The sequence below is a fragment of the Zalophus californianus genome, chromosome 1 (assembly GCF_009762305.2).
Source record: "Zalophus californianus isolate mZalCal1 chromosome 1, mZalCal1.pri.v2, whole genome shotgun sequence".
Taxonomy (NCBI): Eukaryota; Metazoa; Chordata; class Mammalia; order Carnivora; family Otariidae; genus Zalophus; species Zalophus californianus.
Genome location: NC_045595.1, coordinates 134,515,412 through 134,532,688, shown reverse-complemented (window position 1 = coordinate 134,532,688; position 17,277 = coordinate 134,515,412). Strand labels below are relative to the sequence as shown.

At 37.2% G+C, this 17,277-nt stretch overlaps 1 protein-coding gene across 4 annotated transcripts in view; it reads right to left on the bottom strand.

Moving 5' to 3' along the window:
- YEATS2 (YEATS domain containing 2) overlaps positions 1 to 17,277 on the bottom strand; it is a 108,446-nt gene that overhangs the window by 58,365 nt on the left and 32,804 nt on the right. For all 4 annotated transcript variants that reach the window (XM_027583071.1, XM_027583072.1, XM_027583073.1 and 1 more), the window contains 3 exons: positions 8,938 to 9,099; positions 5,846 to 5,957; positions 107 to 151 (listed from right to left, as the gene is read on the bottom strand). In XM_027583071.1, the coding sequence (XP_027438872.1) occupies positions 107 to 151; positions 5,846 to 5,957; positions 8,938 to 9,099 (319 nt within the window). The remainder of the gene's footprint in view (positions 1 to 106; positions 152 to 5,845; positions 5,958 to 8,937; positions 9,100 to 17,277) is intronic.

The following is a 17,277-nucleotide window of genomic DNA, read 5'->3' as shown; positions in this document are numbered from 1 at the left end:
GAAGACAAACTTTTTAAAAAATTAAGCACTCATTTTTCCTAATTAAAAATGAAGATCAATTTCCATTCTACCTTATTCCCAAATAATACTGTAGGAAAAAACCTACCGTCTCTGCTCCAAGAGTCTGCAAGCCAGTGTAAGTTCTATCCAGCTATTGAAAGACAAAAAGAAGAGTGTAAAGTTTCACTGAGCTTACTTATAAATCTTAGGATACAATCTCATCTAAAACCCCTTTCACCACAAACCTTCATAACACAGAATCTACTTTTTCATAATATAAACTATCAATCACTTCAATAAAAACCCTCTTAATCAGGGTGGAATGAGTAAAATTAATAAAAACAACTTCAAACATATAGGTATCGTACTTTTAATATAAACTATACACTTCTAAAAACATTCTAAGAACAATCTAAAAATGGAGGAAGTTTTACACAAAAAGATATTTACTACAGCATTATTTACAACCACAAACTGAAAACATGAACATCCAAGTAATAGAGAAATGCTTAAGTAAATCTTTTTTTTTTTTTTTTAAGATTTTGTCTAGGGCTGCCTTAGTCATTAAGCATCTGCCTTCAGCTCAGGTCATGATCCCAGGGTCCTGGAATGGAGCCCCACATCGGGCTCCCTGCTTGGTGGGAAAGCCTGCTTCTCCCTCACCCACTCCACCGGCTTGTGTTCCCTTTCTCACTGTGTCTCTCTCTGTCAAATAAATAAATAAAATCTTTAAAAAAAAAGATTTTATTTACTTATTTGAGAGAGAGGCAGAGCACCGAGGGAGAGGCAGACTCCCTGCTGAGCAGAGAGCCCGATGTGGAGCTTGATCCCAGGACCCTGAGATCATGACCTGAGCAGACATTTAGCCAACTGAGCCACCCAGGCACCCCTTAAGTAAATCCTGAACCATCATTTGTAAAGTATTACATAGCCACTTAGATGTTTACAAAGATGATGTAAAAAATATTTTAAAAAGACAGGCTATGGGCGTGGCCTGGCTGGCTCGGTTGCTAGAACATGTGACTCTTGATCTTGGGGTTGTAGGTGTTAGCCCCATGTAGGGTGGAGAGATTACTTAAAAAATAAAATCATTTTTTTCAGGGGCACCTGGGTGGTTTGGTCAGTTAAATGCCTGACTCTTGATTTTGGCTCAGGTCATAATCTCAGAGTTGTGAGATCGAGCCTCCAGTCAGGCTCCATGCTGAGCATGTAGCCTACTGAAGATTCTCTCTCACCCTCTCAAACAAAACAAAAACCAATAAGTAAAAAATTTTTTTTAATCATTTTTTTTTTTAAAAAGAGAATGGGATGTCCGCCTGGGAGGCTTAGTCGGTTGAGCATCTGCCTTCAGCTGAGGTCATGATCTCAGGGTCCTAGATTCAAGTCCCATGTTGGGCTCCCCGCCCAGTGGGGAGCCTGCTTCTTCCTCTCCCTGCTCTTGTGCTCTTGCTCTCTCTCTCTCCCTCTCAAATAAATAAAATCTTTTAAAAATAAATAAAGAGATTGGCTATAAAAATACACATATAGTATGATGACACAATTATATACTTAAAGTATATTTACTAAACATTTTTGAAAAAAATGAGCGAAAATTTAAGCAATATAGGCAATGCTAATAATCACTTCCAATGTATTAGCATCATGGATGATTTATTTTAGAAGAAAGAAAGGAGTATAACCTGAGCGAATGTTAATAATATAAACAAAATTTACATTTACAAAGAGGCTGTTCTTATTCCTATATTTTATTTATATTCTATCACTTAAAAAAAAAAGGTCTGTATACACACACACACACACACACACAAATACAGAATATTACTCAGCCAAAAAAAGAATGAAATCTTGCCATATGCAACAACATGGATGGACCTAGAGGCTATTGTGCTAAGTGAATTCAGTCAGAAAAAGACAAATTCTTATATATAGAATCTAAAGAACAAGACAAATAAACAAACAAACAAAAACTAGAAACAGACCTATAAACACACAGAACTGGTAGTCGCCAGAGAAGACAGGGCTAGGGTGTTGGGCAAAATAAGTGAAGGGGATTAAGAGGTACAAACTTCCAGTTATATAATAAATAAGTCACAGGGATGACAAGTACAGCATAGGGAATATAGTCGATAATACTGTAGTACCTTTGTATGGTGACTACACTTACCGAGTCGAGCACTGCATAATGTATAGAATTGTTAAATCACTATGTTGTATACCTGTAACTAGTATAACACGGTATGTCAACTATATTTCAATAAAAATAAAATGAAAATCAAAAAAAGTTTTTGTTTAGCATAAACAATTTGTTATTTGACAGCATTTTTGCTTTGTTTGAAGCAATAAAGCATTCTGCAAAAAAAAAGGATCTGTGGAGCTTACCAATATAAACATTACACGGAAGCACCTGGGCGGCTCAGCTGGTTAAGCAAAGGACTCTTGATTTGGCTCAGGTCATGATCTCAGGGTCTTGAGATCAAGCTTGAGTTTGGCTCCTTGCTCAGCAGGGAGTCTGCTTGAGGTTCTCGAACACTGTCCCTCTCCCCTCCCCCACCAGCTCATGCTCCCTCCCCCCTCCCACTCTCTCAAAAATAAGTAAGTCTTTTGAAAAGAAATAAACATTACAGAGTAAGATCGACAGGGAAAAACTATTCAGTTGGGTAAAAAGGAAAGATGATTTACTAATCAGTAAATAGAAAACTCTAAGACTTGCAAAAAGTAGATTTCAAGTCAGGCTGAGTTCCTTAGCAGCCAACACAGACATGACAACTCGGTCATGAGATCTAGTTTCCCAAAAGAAAGACAATGCAGGGTGGATTCATGCTAGTTCCATGGAAGAGATCTAGTTTTAATACTTAAATCATAGCCAACAGTATGACTACTAATTTTAGGCTATATCCATTTTCATATTCTTCAGAGCATGGAAATAATAGTCTCTCCGTAATGTGCACTGGCTTATTTATCATTCTTGGGACCACACTCTAAGAGAGACACTGATAAAATAGAACTGTTATCAAAACAGCAAGAGGAACTAGAAAGTACAACACACAAGGAATTTTACAAGAATAGGTTCTGCCTGGAAATGATTTAAGGAAAGACCTGAAGGCTGTCATTAAACATTTTTAGGGTTCTTATAAAACAAAACAAAGTCCTGTCCTGTGCTACTCCAGAAATCAAATGAGCCCAAATAAAATCAAGGTTAAAAAAAAAGCGCACAGTTTTAGTTAAATTTATGAAAGAACTTACCAAAAGCTTATTTACTAAATGGATAAATGGATTGTTTTGGGAGTTACTGTGCTCTATGGTTGACAGCTGATCAGGAATGCAGAATGTGGGAATTGCATACATTCTGGGAACTTTAAATTGTACATACATCTAACACTTGAGTATTTAGTATTTAATGTAATTATACAGTATCAAATATAGATCAAGTATTTCAGCATTCCAGTATACCAAGAGGTCACTATGGGCTTAAATAGTTAGGAAAAGTACAAAGGAACTTGAACTTTAAGAATGGAAAGAATTCAAACAGGCATTCTAGGAGGGCAAGAGCATAAAAAAAAGACACAAGAGAAGAAGGCCCAAGGCACTTCTGGGACATGAATAACTGACCTGGCTGGAGTAGTATATCCATGCAGGGGACTAGTGTGAGATAATTTAGGGTAAGTGTGTTCAGTCAAAATGTGAAAAGCCCTGAAGAGTAGGCAGGAAGTCTGAACTTAAGTGGAGGGAATTCAATGAAGGTTTCTCAGAAGGAATAGCATAATGGTTCTCCTATTTCAGGAATACTAATTGGATGGTGGTGTGCAGCATGGACTAAGGGTAAAGGAGACAGATTAGAAGGAAAGAAGCTAATCAGGAGACAGTAGAATAATGGTCTAGGCAAGAGTGGGAAAGGCAAAGGGTAGGAAAGATGATGAAGAAAGAATAATAGTAACTGAACAAATATTTAGAACAAAGAGGCAAGAATCCAAGATGGCTCTGTGAGTTAACAAAGAAATAACAGGCAAAAGAATACTCCAGTACAAACAAAGATCATACAAGTACAACACAGACGTTTAAGGCCTCAAGGCAAATCAATACATAACAAACAGTAAAATTAAGTTTTCCAGAAAAGCTGATAAGAAAGTTTAAATACTGTCATTTTTAAAACAGTGTGCCTCTGGGGTGCCTGGTGAGCTCAGTCAGTAGAGCATGCAGCTCTCGATCTCAAAATCATGAGTTTGAGCCCCACGATGGATGCAGAGATTGCTTAAATAAATAAACTTTTAAAAATAAAAAAATAAAACATAATAAACTGTGTCTCAATACTCCACCAGGAACTCTTTAAGTGATGTAGACAATATAATAGGATGAGAACTATGTAAACAATTCCTTTTATTTTAGAAATTAGGGCTGGGCCCAGTGTGATATAAGATGGTATGTGCAATGCTTAAAATAAGATAAAAGGAAAGCAAACTATTTTAGACCTTCCTCTAATTAAGTGGGACCATATCCTGCCCCTCTGAACAAAGTGGCTATATATTCTTTATTTTATTTTTTTTAAAGATTTTATTTATTTGAGAGAGAACGAGAGTGAGAGAGAGAGAGAGCCCAAAAGCGGGTAGGGTCAGAGGGAGAAGCAGACTCCCTGCTGAACAGGGAGCCCAATGTGGGACTTGATCCCGGGACTCTGGGATCATGACCTGAGCAGAAGGCAGTCGCTTAACCAACTGAGCCACCCAGGCGCCCATGCATATTCTTTATTTTGCTCCAGTTCTTTTCTGAGGTCAGAAAGCAATCTAGTCTTAGAATAATCTCTAAAAAAATAACTGCAACATGAAGTTAAGCAGTGCTATCACCAATGGAGGGCAAATTTCAACCTTAAGATTGAAAAGGTTGTATTGGTAGAACAAAAGGAACAAAATGGGAATTCTGCAGATGTACTGATACTCACTGAGTTCAATTTTGTGAGCCATTAATGGGAACAATGTGGTAAACCACAAAGTAAGAGTGTTTTGGGGTAAGTTTAATATTAGAAATTTATCTTATGTAGAGAAAATCTACATGAAACTATATAGAGAGGAACTAGGAAAACATTTTAAAAATGGCCTTTCAATTATAAAAGTTAAACATGTTTATTACATAAAATTAGAAGAAAAAAAAAGATAATAAGGGCAAGAGAAATTGCCCACAATGTCATTACTTCAATTACTCCAAAATTTTGGTATATTTCTTTTGTTTTTTCCACCTATTTAAAATCACAGTTGACTTCATACTATAACATACAGTTTTGTACTCTGTGCTTTTCACTTACTATAATTGGTAGTTTTTCCACATGTATAGAAGACACTTCATAAAATATAATGGCTACATAATAAACATGGAGATATATCAATGAAGAATTTCTTAAAATACAAATCAAAAGAATTACAACTTTGTACAGTACTTTCAATTTCCTAAAACATGTTCATTTCTGTCTTTATCCTTACAAGATAAACATATCTATATCCTTATGAGATAAATAGACGCTTATTTGCCTCATTTTACAGAAAAGTAAATAGATTTTGTTTTTAAGACCTCACTTAGTCTCAGGTAACACAGTAACAGTGAGCTTTGATCAGCGATTCAAGTCTTCTGATAATCTGACCAGTTCATCTCTTTAAATATACATTCTGCTATAACGCAACCCTTCCCCAGCCTTCAGAGAACAAAGGAGTGTTGTAGCAGTCTGCATAACACAATCAAAAAGATTAGTCCTGCTTCCACCGTCCTTGGCCACTTCCCTCAAAAGGCCTAACCAATGGCTTTAAGTAACCAGGTAAAAAGAGGTACATCATTTCGGGGGAGTAACGTGTTGTTACAATACCTTCAGATTATGTATGATATCTATCCGCTTGTTCTGGCTGTCCTTAAAATGAACTTGAACTCTGACAGGAAACTCACCCCAGCCTCTTCTGGTTAGATGAAAGGGAGGCTCTCTAGGGAAAAGCATATATTAACACATTAAGCCAGAGTCACATTCTCATTCTAGAGAGGAAATGTTTTCTCCTACTGGGTAAGTCGGAAATTCAAAGCCTCTGATAATAATTTACATTTTTCTCATCTGAAGCTCAATCGATACACTGAATTTTTCCTGAAATGCTAAAAGAAAAATTCAACTCAAACCTACATTAAACTTTCAATCACTGAATACTTAGAGCTAAGAGACTTATAGTATATAATCCAACATCATGATTTCCATAGGCAGGGAAGGTGATTTGATGGATGTTACATATTAGAAGCCAGAATCCTTGACTGCTACTTGGCAGACACAGGCTGTGAGGTATATGTTTCCTACCCCAGACACTCATATTTATTCCTCTACTCTGGCAAAAATAGAATAAATCACAAATGCTCAATCTGAAAGTGACAATTTATTTGAAACTATCCGCTAAAAGGACTTAAGGAACTATGTTTACCATACGATCTTCACCAGTGACTATGATTTTAGTGGATAGAGGAGGAATGTATGTGAATGCTGATTGGACTAGAGAATTTTCAGTCAAAACATAATTTGTGAAGGGAAGAAAAAGGAAAGTTGATGAAAAAAAGACTAGCAAATTGTTAATGATTCGGTATAGGAGGGTTCAAGATACTCTGCTTCTGAGTATGTTTGGAATTTTCCATAATAAAAACATTTTAAATTTAACTGAGAGAATGTCATGTACTCAAAAATACGGTTTAAGTTAATGGGGGAGAGAGAATGCATTAAAATGAAAATGTTCATTATGAATCAGTGGCTTGGAATTACTGAAATGAGAGAAGATGCCAAGATGGCAAGGAGAAGGAACACTCAGGGGGACGTGTTTTTGCAAAACTAAGAGGAGACATGAATTCAGTAAAGACAAACTCCAAGAACACAACCTGAGAAGAATCTAACAACAGATCTGAATTATCAAGAACAGAGCCAGAGGCTACCAGGAGGGCTCAAGACAGGAAAAATCCCTGAGTATGAGTGTAGCCTGGAAAGGGGAAAAAGCAATAGCTATGTTATAAACCAGAGAGAAGAGAAAGCAAAGAAAACCAGAGTGCCCTGGATGGGAGAAACCAGTTGAACAATGACTGAGTTAGCAAGAGAAGAAGCCATGATGCTGGTATAGGTTCAGACAGAAATTAAAAGACAGGCTTAGGGTCAAATGAGAAGGTCGAATTGAGACAGCAGTTTGAAAAGGGATGCAGTGGGGCCTAGAGGCATGGTGAACTTTAGAGGAATAATTAAAGTTCTATTGATGACATGTTTGGTCATTTAAATTCCAGTAAAGTAGATAGCTTAAATTCATTTTGCAATATACGTCAATTATACTATTTGTATATTGGATTTCTCTTAAAATGGATATAGCAAATCAGCTGTGCTCCTCAATTCATGTACATTGGCTAAACTCTAGTGAATGAACAGGAAGGATGGCTGCCAGAGAAGACAGACAAATAGCATAAAGGCCAGGAAAAAGGAACAATGTTTTTAAAAGGGAAAAATCTCCCTAACCATATTTCTGGAAGCAAAAAAGTAACCTAAGGCTTACCAACAGACATCACCTATGGAAATGTTAAACTTCAAAAAGATACATGTATTTCACACAAAAAAAGGACTGCCTCCCCCAAACAGACTTTTTTATTTCTGGATTCCTCATAGAAGGTGAAATGTACCAATGACCAAGAAGGAAAAACCACAGAATACCGGGAGGATCATACAATGCCCCAAAAGAGCTGAGGGTTTTTAGGCAGAAAAAGGGAAAAGATGGTCTAGAAGCCACAAATATGTGCAAGGAAGAGACACCCATCCCCAGGCCCACTGGCACATGGTGTGAGAGAAAAATCAGCTGCCACTTGAAAGCTGTTCTCAAAAGCAGTGTTCTCGGAAGACAGCCATGTTTTATTTAGGAGTCAGGAGTGGAGGGAACATTCTAAAGAGAGCTGAGGATATAGGAAATTTCACTGATAATAAACCAAAACCACTTCTACAATACATTCACACAATGAATGCATATGTAATATGTAATATCATATAAAGATGTAAAGAATACACTTAAAGGGGAGCCTGGGTGGCCCAGGTCATGATCTCATCAGTCGTGAGATAGAGCCCTGCATTGAGATCCATGCTCAGTGTGGAGTCGGCTTGAGATGCTCTCCCTCTGACCCTCCCCCCACTCTCAGGCACACGCAATCCCTCTCTCAAATAAATAAATAAAATAGGGGTGCCTGGGTGGCTCAATTGGTTAAGCATCTGACTCTTGATTCTGGCTCAGGTTATGGTCTCAGGGTCTTGGGGTCAAGCTCCACATTGGGCTCCATGCTCAGTGGGGAATGTGCTTAGGGATTCTCTCTCTCCCTCTGCCCCTCCCCCCCTGCTCACACATGCTCTCGCTCTCTAAGTAAAAATAAAGAAATCTTTAAAATAAATTTTTTTAAAAAGAATACACCTAAATGAAACAAATTTCAGAATAATATATATATCTATCTATATATATAAAAAATTCCATCTTTGTACAACAACAAACAACTATACAAGGTTAATATATGTAGGAAAAATATCACTGCGGTTACTTCTGAGAGGATGAGATCACGAGGAACTTTCAATATTAAATATTACTGTAATGTTAGACTCCCATGTTTAATTCTGCTACATTCTGATAGTCATAAAAAACAGGAACACTTTTATATTTATCTGTATCTATATAAATAAATTCAGCTATTTCCAGGGGGAGCAAAATCCGCTAATATAATTCTGACAGGAGGAATACTGCCTTTTCAGGGAGACAATAATCTGCAAGAGGGAACCACACTTAAAACTCTATCTAAGAGCCAAAGCTAAGTAAATTATTAATAATATAATAATTAAAGGGAATGGTGTCAAGTTAAATCACTCTTTTTCCACTTCAGTAAATCTGTACTTCTTAAATTAAATAACTCAACTGTGCTTACCTAACTTCCACAAGGTCATTTGGTTTATAGCTGGGATGAAGAAAGAACCAAACTTTCTTGACAAAATGATTAATGCTGGGTTCTCTACGAGACCCTCGGACATATACCATCCACTTGTGGGTTGATTGGTCATTTTCTTCTCTCTTATCAGGAGGTATGTACCTAAAGTAGAAAAAAGAAAGAAACTTGAATTCTTTTTTCCTTCAAAAACCTAACAATTAACTCCTACTTGAAATAAGATTAAAAATCAGTTACAAGAAAACTGGGAATTCACAAATATGTGAAGATTAAACAACACACTACTAAACAACCAATGAGTCAAAGATGAAATCAAAGAGAAATAAAAAAATATCTTAAGACAAGTGAAAATGAAAAACAAAATAAGTGAAAATGGGAATACAACATACCAAAACTTAAGAGATGCAGCAAAAGGTTTTAAGAAGGAAATTTACAGCAATAAATGCCTACATTAAGAAAGATCTCAATCTAACTTTACAGCACAAGGAACTAGAAAAAGAACAAACTAAGCCCAAAATTCGTAGAAAAAAGGAAATTTAACAAAGATGAGAGTGAAAAAAATGAAATAGAGACAAAAAGACAAAAGATTTAAGAAACTAAAGAGCTGTTTTGTTAAAAAGATAAACAAAATACACAAACCTTTGCCTTGACTTAACAAGGAAAAAAAGAGAAAGGACCCAAATAATAAAATTATAAATAAAGAGAACACATTACAACTAACACCACACAAATACAAAGGATCATAAAACTATGAACAATTATAGGGGCACACGGCTGACTCAGTCGGTAGAGCATGTGACTCTCTATCCCAGGGTTGTGAGTTTGAGCCCCACACTGGGTATAGAGATTACTGAAAAATAAAATCTTAAAAATAAGTAAAATGTTTAAGAAAAAAACTATGAACAATTATATGCCAACAAAGTGAACAAAATAGAAGAAATGGATAAATTCCTAAAAACATACATGCTACCAAGAATGAATCATGAAGAAATAGAAAATGTGAACAGAACAATTACTAGTAAGGAGACTGAATCAGTAATCAAAGACCTCCAAACAAAGACAATTCCAGGATCAGATGGTGAAAAGGGTGATTTCTACTAAATATTTGAAGAACTGATACAAATCTTTCTCAAACTCTTCCAAAAAAATACAAGGGAACACTTATAAATTCACTTTACAAAGCTAGCATTACCCTGATCGCAAAGCCAGACAACACTACAAGAAAATTATAAGCCAATATCCCTGATAAACATAGATGTAAAAATCCACCCCCCCAAAAAATCCCCAACAAAATATTAGCAAACAGAATTCAACAGCACATTAAAAGGATCATGCCCTATGATCAAGTGGTAGTTATTCCAGGTATGCAAGATGGTTGAATATCTGCAAATCAATCAGTGTGATACACATTAATAAAATGAAAGACAAAAATCGTATGATCATCTCAACAGGTGCAGAAAAAACACTTGACAAAATTCAACATCTATTCTTGATAACAACTTTCAACAAACTGGGTATAGAGGGGGGTAAACCTCAAAATAATAAAGGCCATATATGACAAGCCCACAGCTAACATCACAATGGTGAAAAACTGAAAGCTTTTCCTCTAAGATCAAGAACAAGACAAGGATACTCACACGCTCTACTTTTATTCAACACAGTACTGGAAATTCTAGCCAGAGCAATTAGGCAAGAAAAAGAAATGAGAGGTATCCAAATTGCAAAGGAAGAAGTAAAAGTGTCTCTATTTGAACATAATGAGATATTATATACAGAAAATCCTAAAGATTCCACCCAAAAACAGTTAAAACTAATAAACAGGAGTGCTTGAGTGGCTCAGTTGGCTAAATGTCTGACTCTTGATTTCGGCTCAGGTCATGATCACAGCGTCCTGAAATCAAGCTCCATGTCAGGCTCCGCACTCAGCAGTGAGTCTGCTTTCCCTTTCCCTCTTCCTCTGCCCCTCCCCCCACTCTCTCAAATAAGTAAATAAATATTTAAAAAATAAATGAAAATACAACTAATAAATTCAGTAAACGTGCAGGATATAAAGTCAACATAAAAAATTGTGCTTCTAATACTAACAACTATCAGAAAGAAAATTAAGGAAATAATGCCATTTCTAATTGCATCAAAAACAATAAAATATTTAGCAATAAATTTAACCAAGGAAGTGGAAGGCCTGCACACTGAAAACTATAAGATACTGATGAAAGAAACTGAAGAAGACACAAATAAAAAGATATTCCATGCTCATGGACTGGAAGAATTAATATCGTTAAAATGTCCATACTACCCAAAGCAATCTACAGATTCAGTGCAATACCTATCAAAATCCTAACAGCATTTTTCACAGAAAAAGAAAAAACAACCCTAAAATCTGTGTGGAATCATAAAAGACCCCCAAATAACCTCTTTTTTTAGAGAGAACAACACAGGAGGCATCATACTTCCTGATTTCAAACTATATTACAAAGCTACAGTAATAAAACAGTATGGTATTGACATAAAAACAGACATAAATCAATGGAAGAGAAGTGAGCACAGAAATAAACCCACATGTATATGATCAATTAATTTATGACAAAGGGGGTAAGATACACAAGAGGGAAAGGTCTCTTCAATAAACGGTGTTGGGAAAACTGGACAGCGACATGCAAAAGAATGAAAATAGACACCTATCCTACACCACACACAAAAATCAACTCAAAACACATGAACGACTTAAATTTAAGACCTGAAACCATAAAACTCCTAGAAGAAAACAGAGGTAAGCTCCATGGCACTGGTCTGGGAAATGATTTTTTGGATTTGACACCAAAAGCAAAAATAAACAAGTGAGATTACATCAAACTAAAAATTGCACAGGAAAGGAAACCATCAACAAAATGAAAAGGCAACATAGGGAATGAGAAAAAATATTTACAAATCACATATCTGATAAAAGGTTAATATTCAAAAAATACAGAGAATTCACACACAGTTCAATAGCAAAAAAAAAAAAAGGCAAAAAAAATCTGATTTAAAGATGGGCAGAGGAACTAAATATATATTTTTCCAAACAAAATATACAAATGGTCAACATTACTAATAATGAGAAAAATGCAAATCAAAAACACAATGAGGCAGGGCGCCTGGGTGGCTCAGTTGGTTAAGTGACTGCCTTCGGCTCAGGTCATGATCCTGGAGTCCCGGGATCGAGTCCCGCATCGGGCTCCCTGCTCAGCAGGGAGTCTGCTTCTCCCTCTGACCCGCTTCCCTCTCATGCTCTCTCTCTCTCATTCTCTCTCTCTCAAATAAATAAAATCTTTTAAAAAATAAAAAAAAAATAAAAAAAACACAATGAGGTATCACCTTACACCTGTTAGAATGGCTATCATTAAAAATATGAGAGATAACAAGTGTTGGCAAGAACGTGGAGAGAAGGGAATCCTGGTGCACTACTGGTGGGAACATAAATTGGTGCAACTACTATGGAAAACAAGAGGTTCCTCAAAAAATTAAAAACAGAACTACCCCATTGCTGTGTATATATGCAAAGACAACGAAAATGGGTTATCAAAGTGCTATCTGCACTCCCATGTTCACAGCAGCATTATTTGTAATAGCCAAGATATAGAAACCTAAATGTCCATTAACAGATAAATGAATAAAGACATGAATGGATAAAGATGTATATACATATACAGCTGACCCTTGCACAACATGGGTTTTAACTGTGCAGATGCACTTATGTGCGATTTTTTTAAAAAATATTTTATTTATTTGTCAGAGAGAGAGAGCACAAGCAGGGGGAGCGGCAGGCAGAGGGAGAAGCAGGTTCCCAGCTGAGCAAGGAGCCCGATGTGGGGCTCGATCCCAAGACCCTGGAATCACAACCTGAGCGGAAGGCAGATGCCCAACCGAGCCACCCAGGCATCCCATATGTGTGATTCTTTTTACAATATTGTAAATGTATTTTCTTTTCCTTATGATTTTTTCTTTTTTCTGATTTTTTGGTGGTTGTTTTTTAAGTAAGCTCTACACCCAATGTGGGGCTTGACCTCACAACCCTGAGATCAAGAGTTGCATGTTCTACTGACTGAGCAAGGCTCCTGGCTTGATTTTCTCAATAACATTTTCTTTTCTCTAGCTTACTTTATTGTAAGAATACATTATATAATACATGTAACATACAAAATAAATACACATAACATACAAAATATGTGTTAATCAATTGTTAATGTTATCAGTAAGGCTTCCAGTTAACAGTAGGCTATTAGTAGTTAAGTTTTTAGGGAGTCAAAAGTTATATGTGGATTTTTATTTATTTTTTATTTTTTTAAGAGAGAGAACGAGTGCTCAAGTGAGCGGGGGTGGGGAGAGGGGCAAAGGGAGAGGGAAAGAGAGAATCTTAAGCAGGCTCCATGCTCAGTGCAGAGCTCAACACAACCCTGAGATCATAACCCGAGCCAAAATTAAGAGTTGGATGCTGGGGTGCCTGGGTGGCTCAGTCAGTTAAGTGTCTGACTCCTGATCTCAGCTCAGGTCATGATCTTGGGGTCCTGGGATTGAGCACTAGGCTCCATGCTCAGCGGGGAGTCTGCTTGAGTATTCTCTTTCTCCCTCTCCCTCTGCCTCTCCCCTTACCCTCTCTCTCAAATAAATAAATCTAAAAAAAAAAAAAGTAGTTGGATGCTTAACCAACTGAGCCACCTGGGTGGATTCTTCACTGTGGATTTTTAACTATGCAGGAGGTTGGTGCCCCTAACCCTCGAATTGCTCAAGATTGCCCAAAGGTCAACTGAGTGTGTGTGTGTGTGTGTAATGGAATATTCTTCAGCCATAAGAAGGAAATTCTGACACTGGTGAGAACATGGATGAAAGTGCAGGGCATTATGCTAAGTGGAATAAGCCAGACAGAGAAAGATAAATACTACATGGTATCACTTATATATAAAATGTAAAAAAAAGTCAAACTCATAGAAACAGAGCAGAGAAACAGTTACCAGAGGCTGGAGGTAGGGGAAATAGAAGTTGGTAAAAGGGTATACACTTTCAGTTTTGAGATGAATAAGGTCTGAGGATCTAATGTATAACATGGTGACTAAAGTAGGTAACACTGTAAAATTTGCTGAGAACAGAACTTAAATATTCACACACACACACACACACACACACACACACACACACACACACACACACACAGATAAATAGGTAATGGGGCACCTGGCTGGCTCAATCAATGGAGCTTGAGACTCTTGATCTCAGGGTTGTGGGTTCAAGCCCCACACTGGGTATAGGGATTACTTAAAAATAAAATCTTAAAAAAAGTGAGGTGATAAGGGATGTATTGTTAATTAACTTGATGGCAGGAATCCCTTCAAAATGCATACATGCATCAAATCATAATATACACTTTAAATATTTTAATTTTGTTAATTATACGTCAATAAGGGTGAAAAAAATTTTTTACTGAAGTGTACTGACACAGTGTTACGTTAGTTTTAGGTGTGCAACAGACTGAGGCAATAATACATTATGCTATGCTCACCATTTCTGTTCCCATATGCTATTACAATACGACTGACTATGATACTCCCTTACTGGACCTTTCATCCACATGACTTATTCATTCCATAACTGGAAGTTTATATCCCCACTCCCCTAAAAATTAATTTTACTTAAAAAATTTAATCCCATCAAAATTTAACAGCTCTATCACCTAACCAAGCAAAGTGAGTCTTTGCAGTTAATCCTTTTCTTTTTTTTTTTTTTTAATTTTTTTTTTAAAGATTTTATTTATTTATTTGAGAGAGAGAATGAGAGATAGAAAGCACGAGAAGGAAGAGGGTCAGAGGGAGAAGCAGACTCCCTGCTGAGCAGGGAGCCCGATGCGGGACTCGATCCCGGGACTCCAGGATCATGACCTGAGCCGAAGGCAGTCGCCTAACCAACTGAGCCACCCAGGCGCCCGCAGTTAATCCTTTTCTTTTAAACTTTTTTTTTTTCCTAAGGAACATTCCCTTAAAGTTTGTTTTATTTTCTGATTACCACCATGCAATTAAAAAAAAAAAAAATCAACCTTGCTTTTCCAAGTAGATACATGAGATAGAAATAAATTGACATATTACTGGGCTAGGGACACTCTAGCCTTTGTGTTGATTTCATTCGGGTTTCAGGGTGCTAGAATTCTGAACTCTTCTGGTTCCTACCCATTACTGCCAGGAAGGTTACAACTGGTCTCCTACCTTTTAAAAGCAAAACAAACCATTCCCTTCAGTCCTGACCATGGCAAAACTAGTATCTTTAGCTCTCCCTTTATTTCATGAGGCCTCCTAATTATTACATTCTGTTGGAAAATATGGTCATGGCCTTCTATACGTTTATCTATGCCTATGGTTACCCTTAATAATGCAGTGGGCCACGTTATATTGATTTCTAATGTTAATCCAAACTTGCATATCTTCATCGTGAAGTTTTATCATTTCTGCATTTAATGAATTCCGTTTCTTAATGATTTTGTTCAGTATTTCTGCACCTATATTCACAACTGAAAATGTCCTACAATTTTCCTTTTCTTACAAACTGTCTGGCTGTATTTAAAGTTAGGCCAGTGACATGTGGGTGGCTCAGTCGGTTAAGGTCATGACCCCAGGGTCCTGGGATCGAGTCTCACATCAGGCTCCAGGTTCACTGGAGAGTCTGCTTCTCCCTCTGCCTGCCACTCCCCCTGCTGGTGCACTCTCTCTCTCTGACCAGTAAATAAATAAAATCTGAAAAAAAAAGTTAGGCTACCCTCATAAAATAAACTGATAAGTGCTGTCCTTTTTTCCCCAGAAGATTCTGGGGGGTTTTGGTTACTTTTTTTAAGTAATCTCTACACCCCGAACTTGGGGCTCAAACTCACGACCCCCAGATCAAGAATCTCTACCAACTAAGCCAGCCAGGTGCCCCTCCCCAGAAGATTTTGTATACAACTGAAATCATGTGCTCACTCAGCCTGTAAGCAATCTAAGACTACTAGTTTGGTTTGGTTTTATGATGGCAATGTTTTAAAAATCAGTGATTAAACTTACTTAGTAGTTCTAAGACTATTCAAGGTTTTTCCTTTCTTAAGTCCTAAGTTGTATTTTTCTAGGAACTCTCCATTTCACCTTAGATTTTCAAATGTATTGGCATAAAGATGTTCATTACTTCTTATCTCCTAAATAGTATGGCATCTGTAGCTATGTCTTTTTTCATTTCTAATAGTTTTGTCTTCTTTCTCCTTAATTTCATCAGGTTTGTGTATACTTTTTCCCCTAATTTCTTTGCTTCCCCCACTGCATTATTTTGTCTAATTGAGATGTTTAGTTCACTAATTTTAAGCTTTTCTTCTACTCCATTTTCTTTTACTGTAGACATTTCCTTTTAAATATTTCTTTAGTGTTATCCTATAAATTTTGATTTTATTATTTAGTTTTGGATATTTTAATGTGATTTTTCATTGACTTATGCGTTGTTTAGAAGTAGTTTGAATTTCTAGACATAAAGTTTTCTACGGGTGCCTGGGTGGCTCAGTCAGTTGAGTGTCTGACTTTGGCTTGGGTCATGGTCTCAGGGTCCTGGGATTGAGCCCCATATTGTCTCCTTCTCCCTCTCCTCTGCCCAACCCCCAACTTGTGTGCTGTCTCCCTCAAATAAATAAATAAATAAAATCTTTAACAAAAGAGGGCGCCTGGGTGGCTCAGTCGTTCAGCATCTGCCTTCAGCTCGGGTAATGATCTTAGGGTCCTGGGATCAAGCCCCACATCGGGCTCCCTGCTCCGCGGGAAGCCTGCTTCTCCCTCTCCCTCTGCCCCGCTTGTGTTCCCTCTCTCGCTGTCTCTCTCTCTCGAAAAAATAAATAAGATCTTAAAAAAAAAAAATCTTTAACAAAAGAAAGCTTCCTGGTTTTCCTACTGTCATTGATTAACTTTACTCTAACAGTAGTCAAAAAAGTAGTCTGGGTGGGGGGCCTGGGTGGCATCATTGGTTGAGCATCCAACTCTTGGTTTTGGGTCATGGTCTCAAGGTCGTGATATAGAGCCCCACATCAGGCTCTGTGCTCAGCGCAGAGTCGGCTTGAGATTCTCTCTCCCTCTGCCTCTCCCCCATGCATTCAAGTGCACTCTGTCAAATAAATAAATAAATCTTCAAAACAACAACAACGACAAAAACAAAAACAAAACGTAGTCTGGGAGCGCCTGGCTTGCTGAGTCAGTGGAGCGTGAGACTCTTGATCTTGGGGTTGTGCCTTCTTTTGGAATCAGGATCCCGCTCCCCCACCCGACCTTTTTTCATTCAATTTCCCCACCTTCC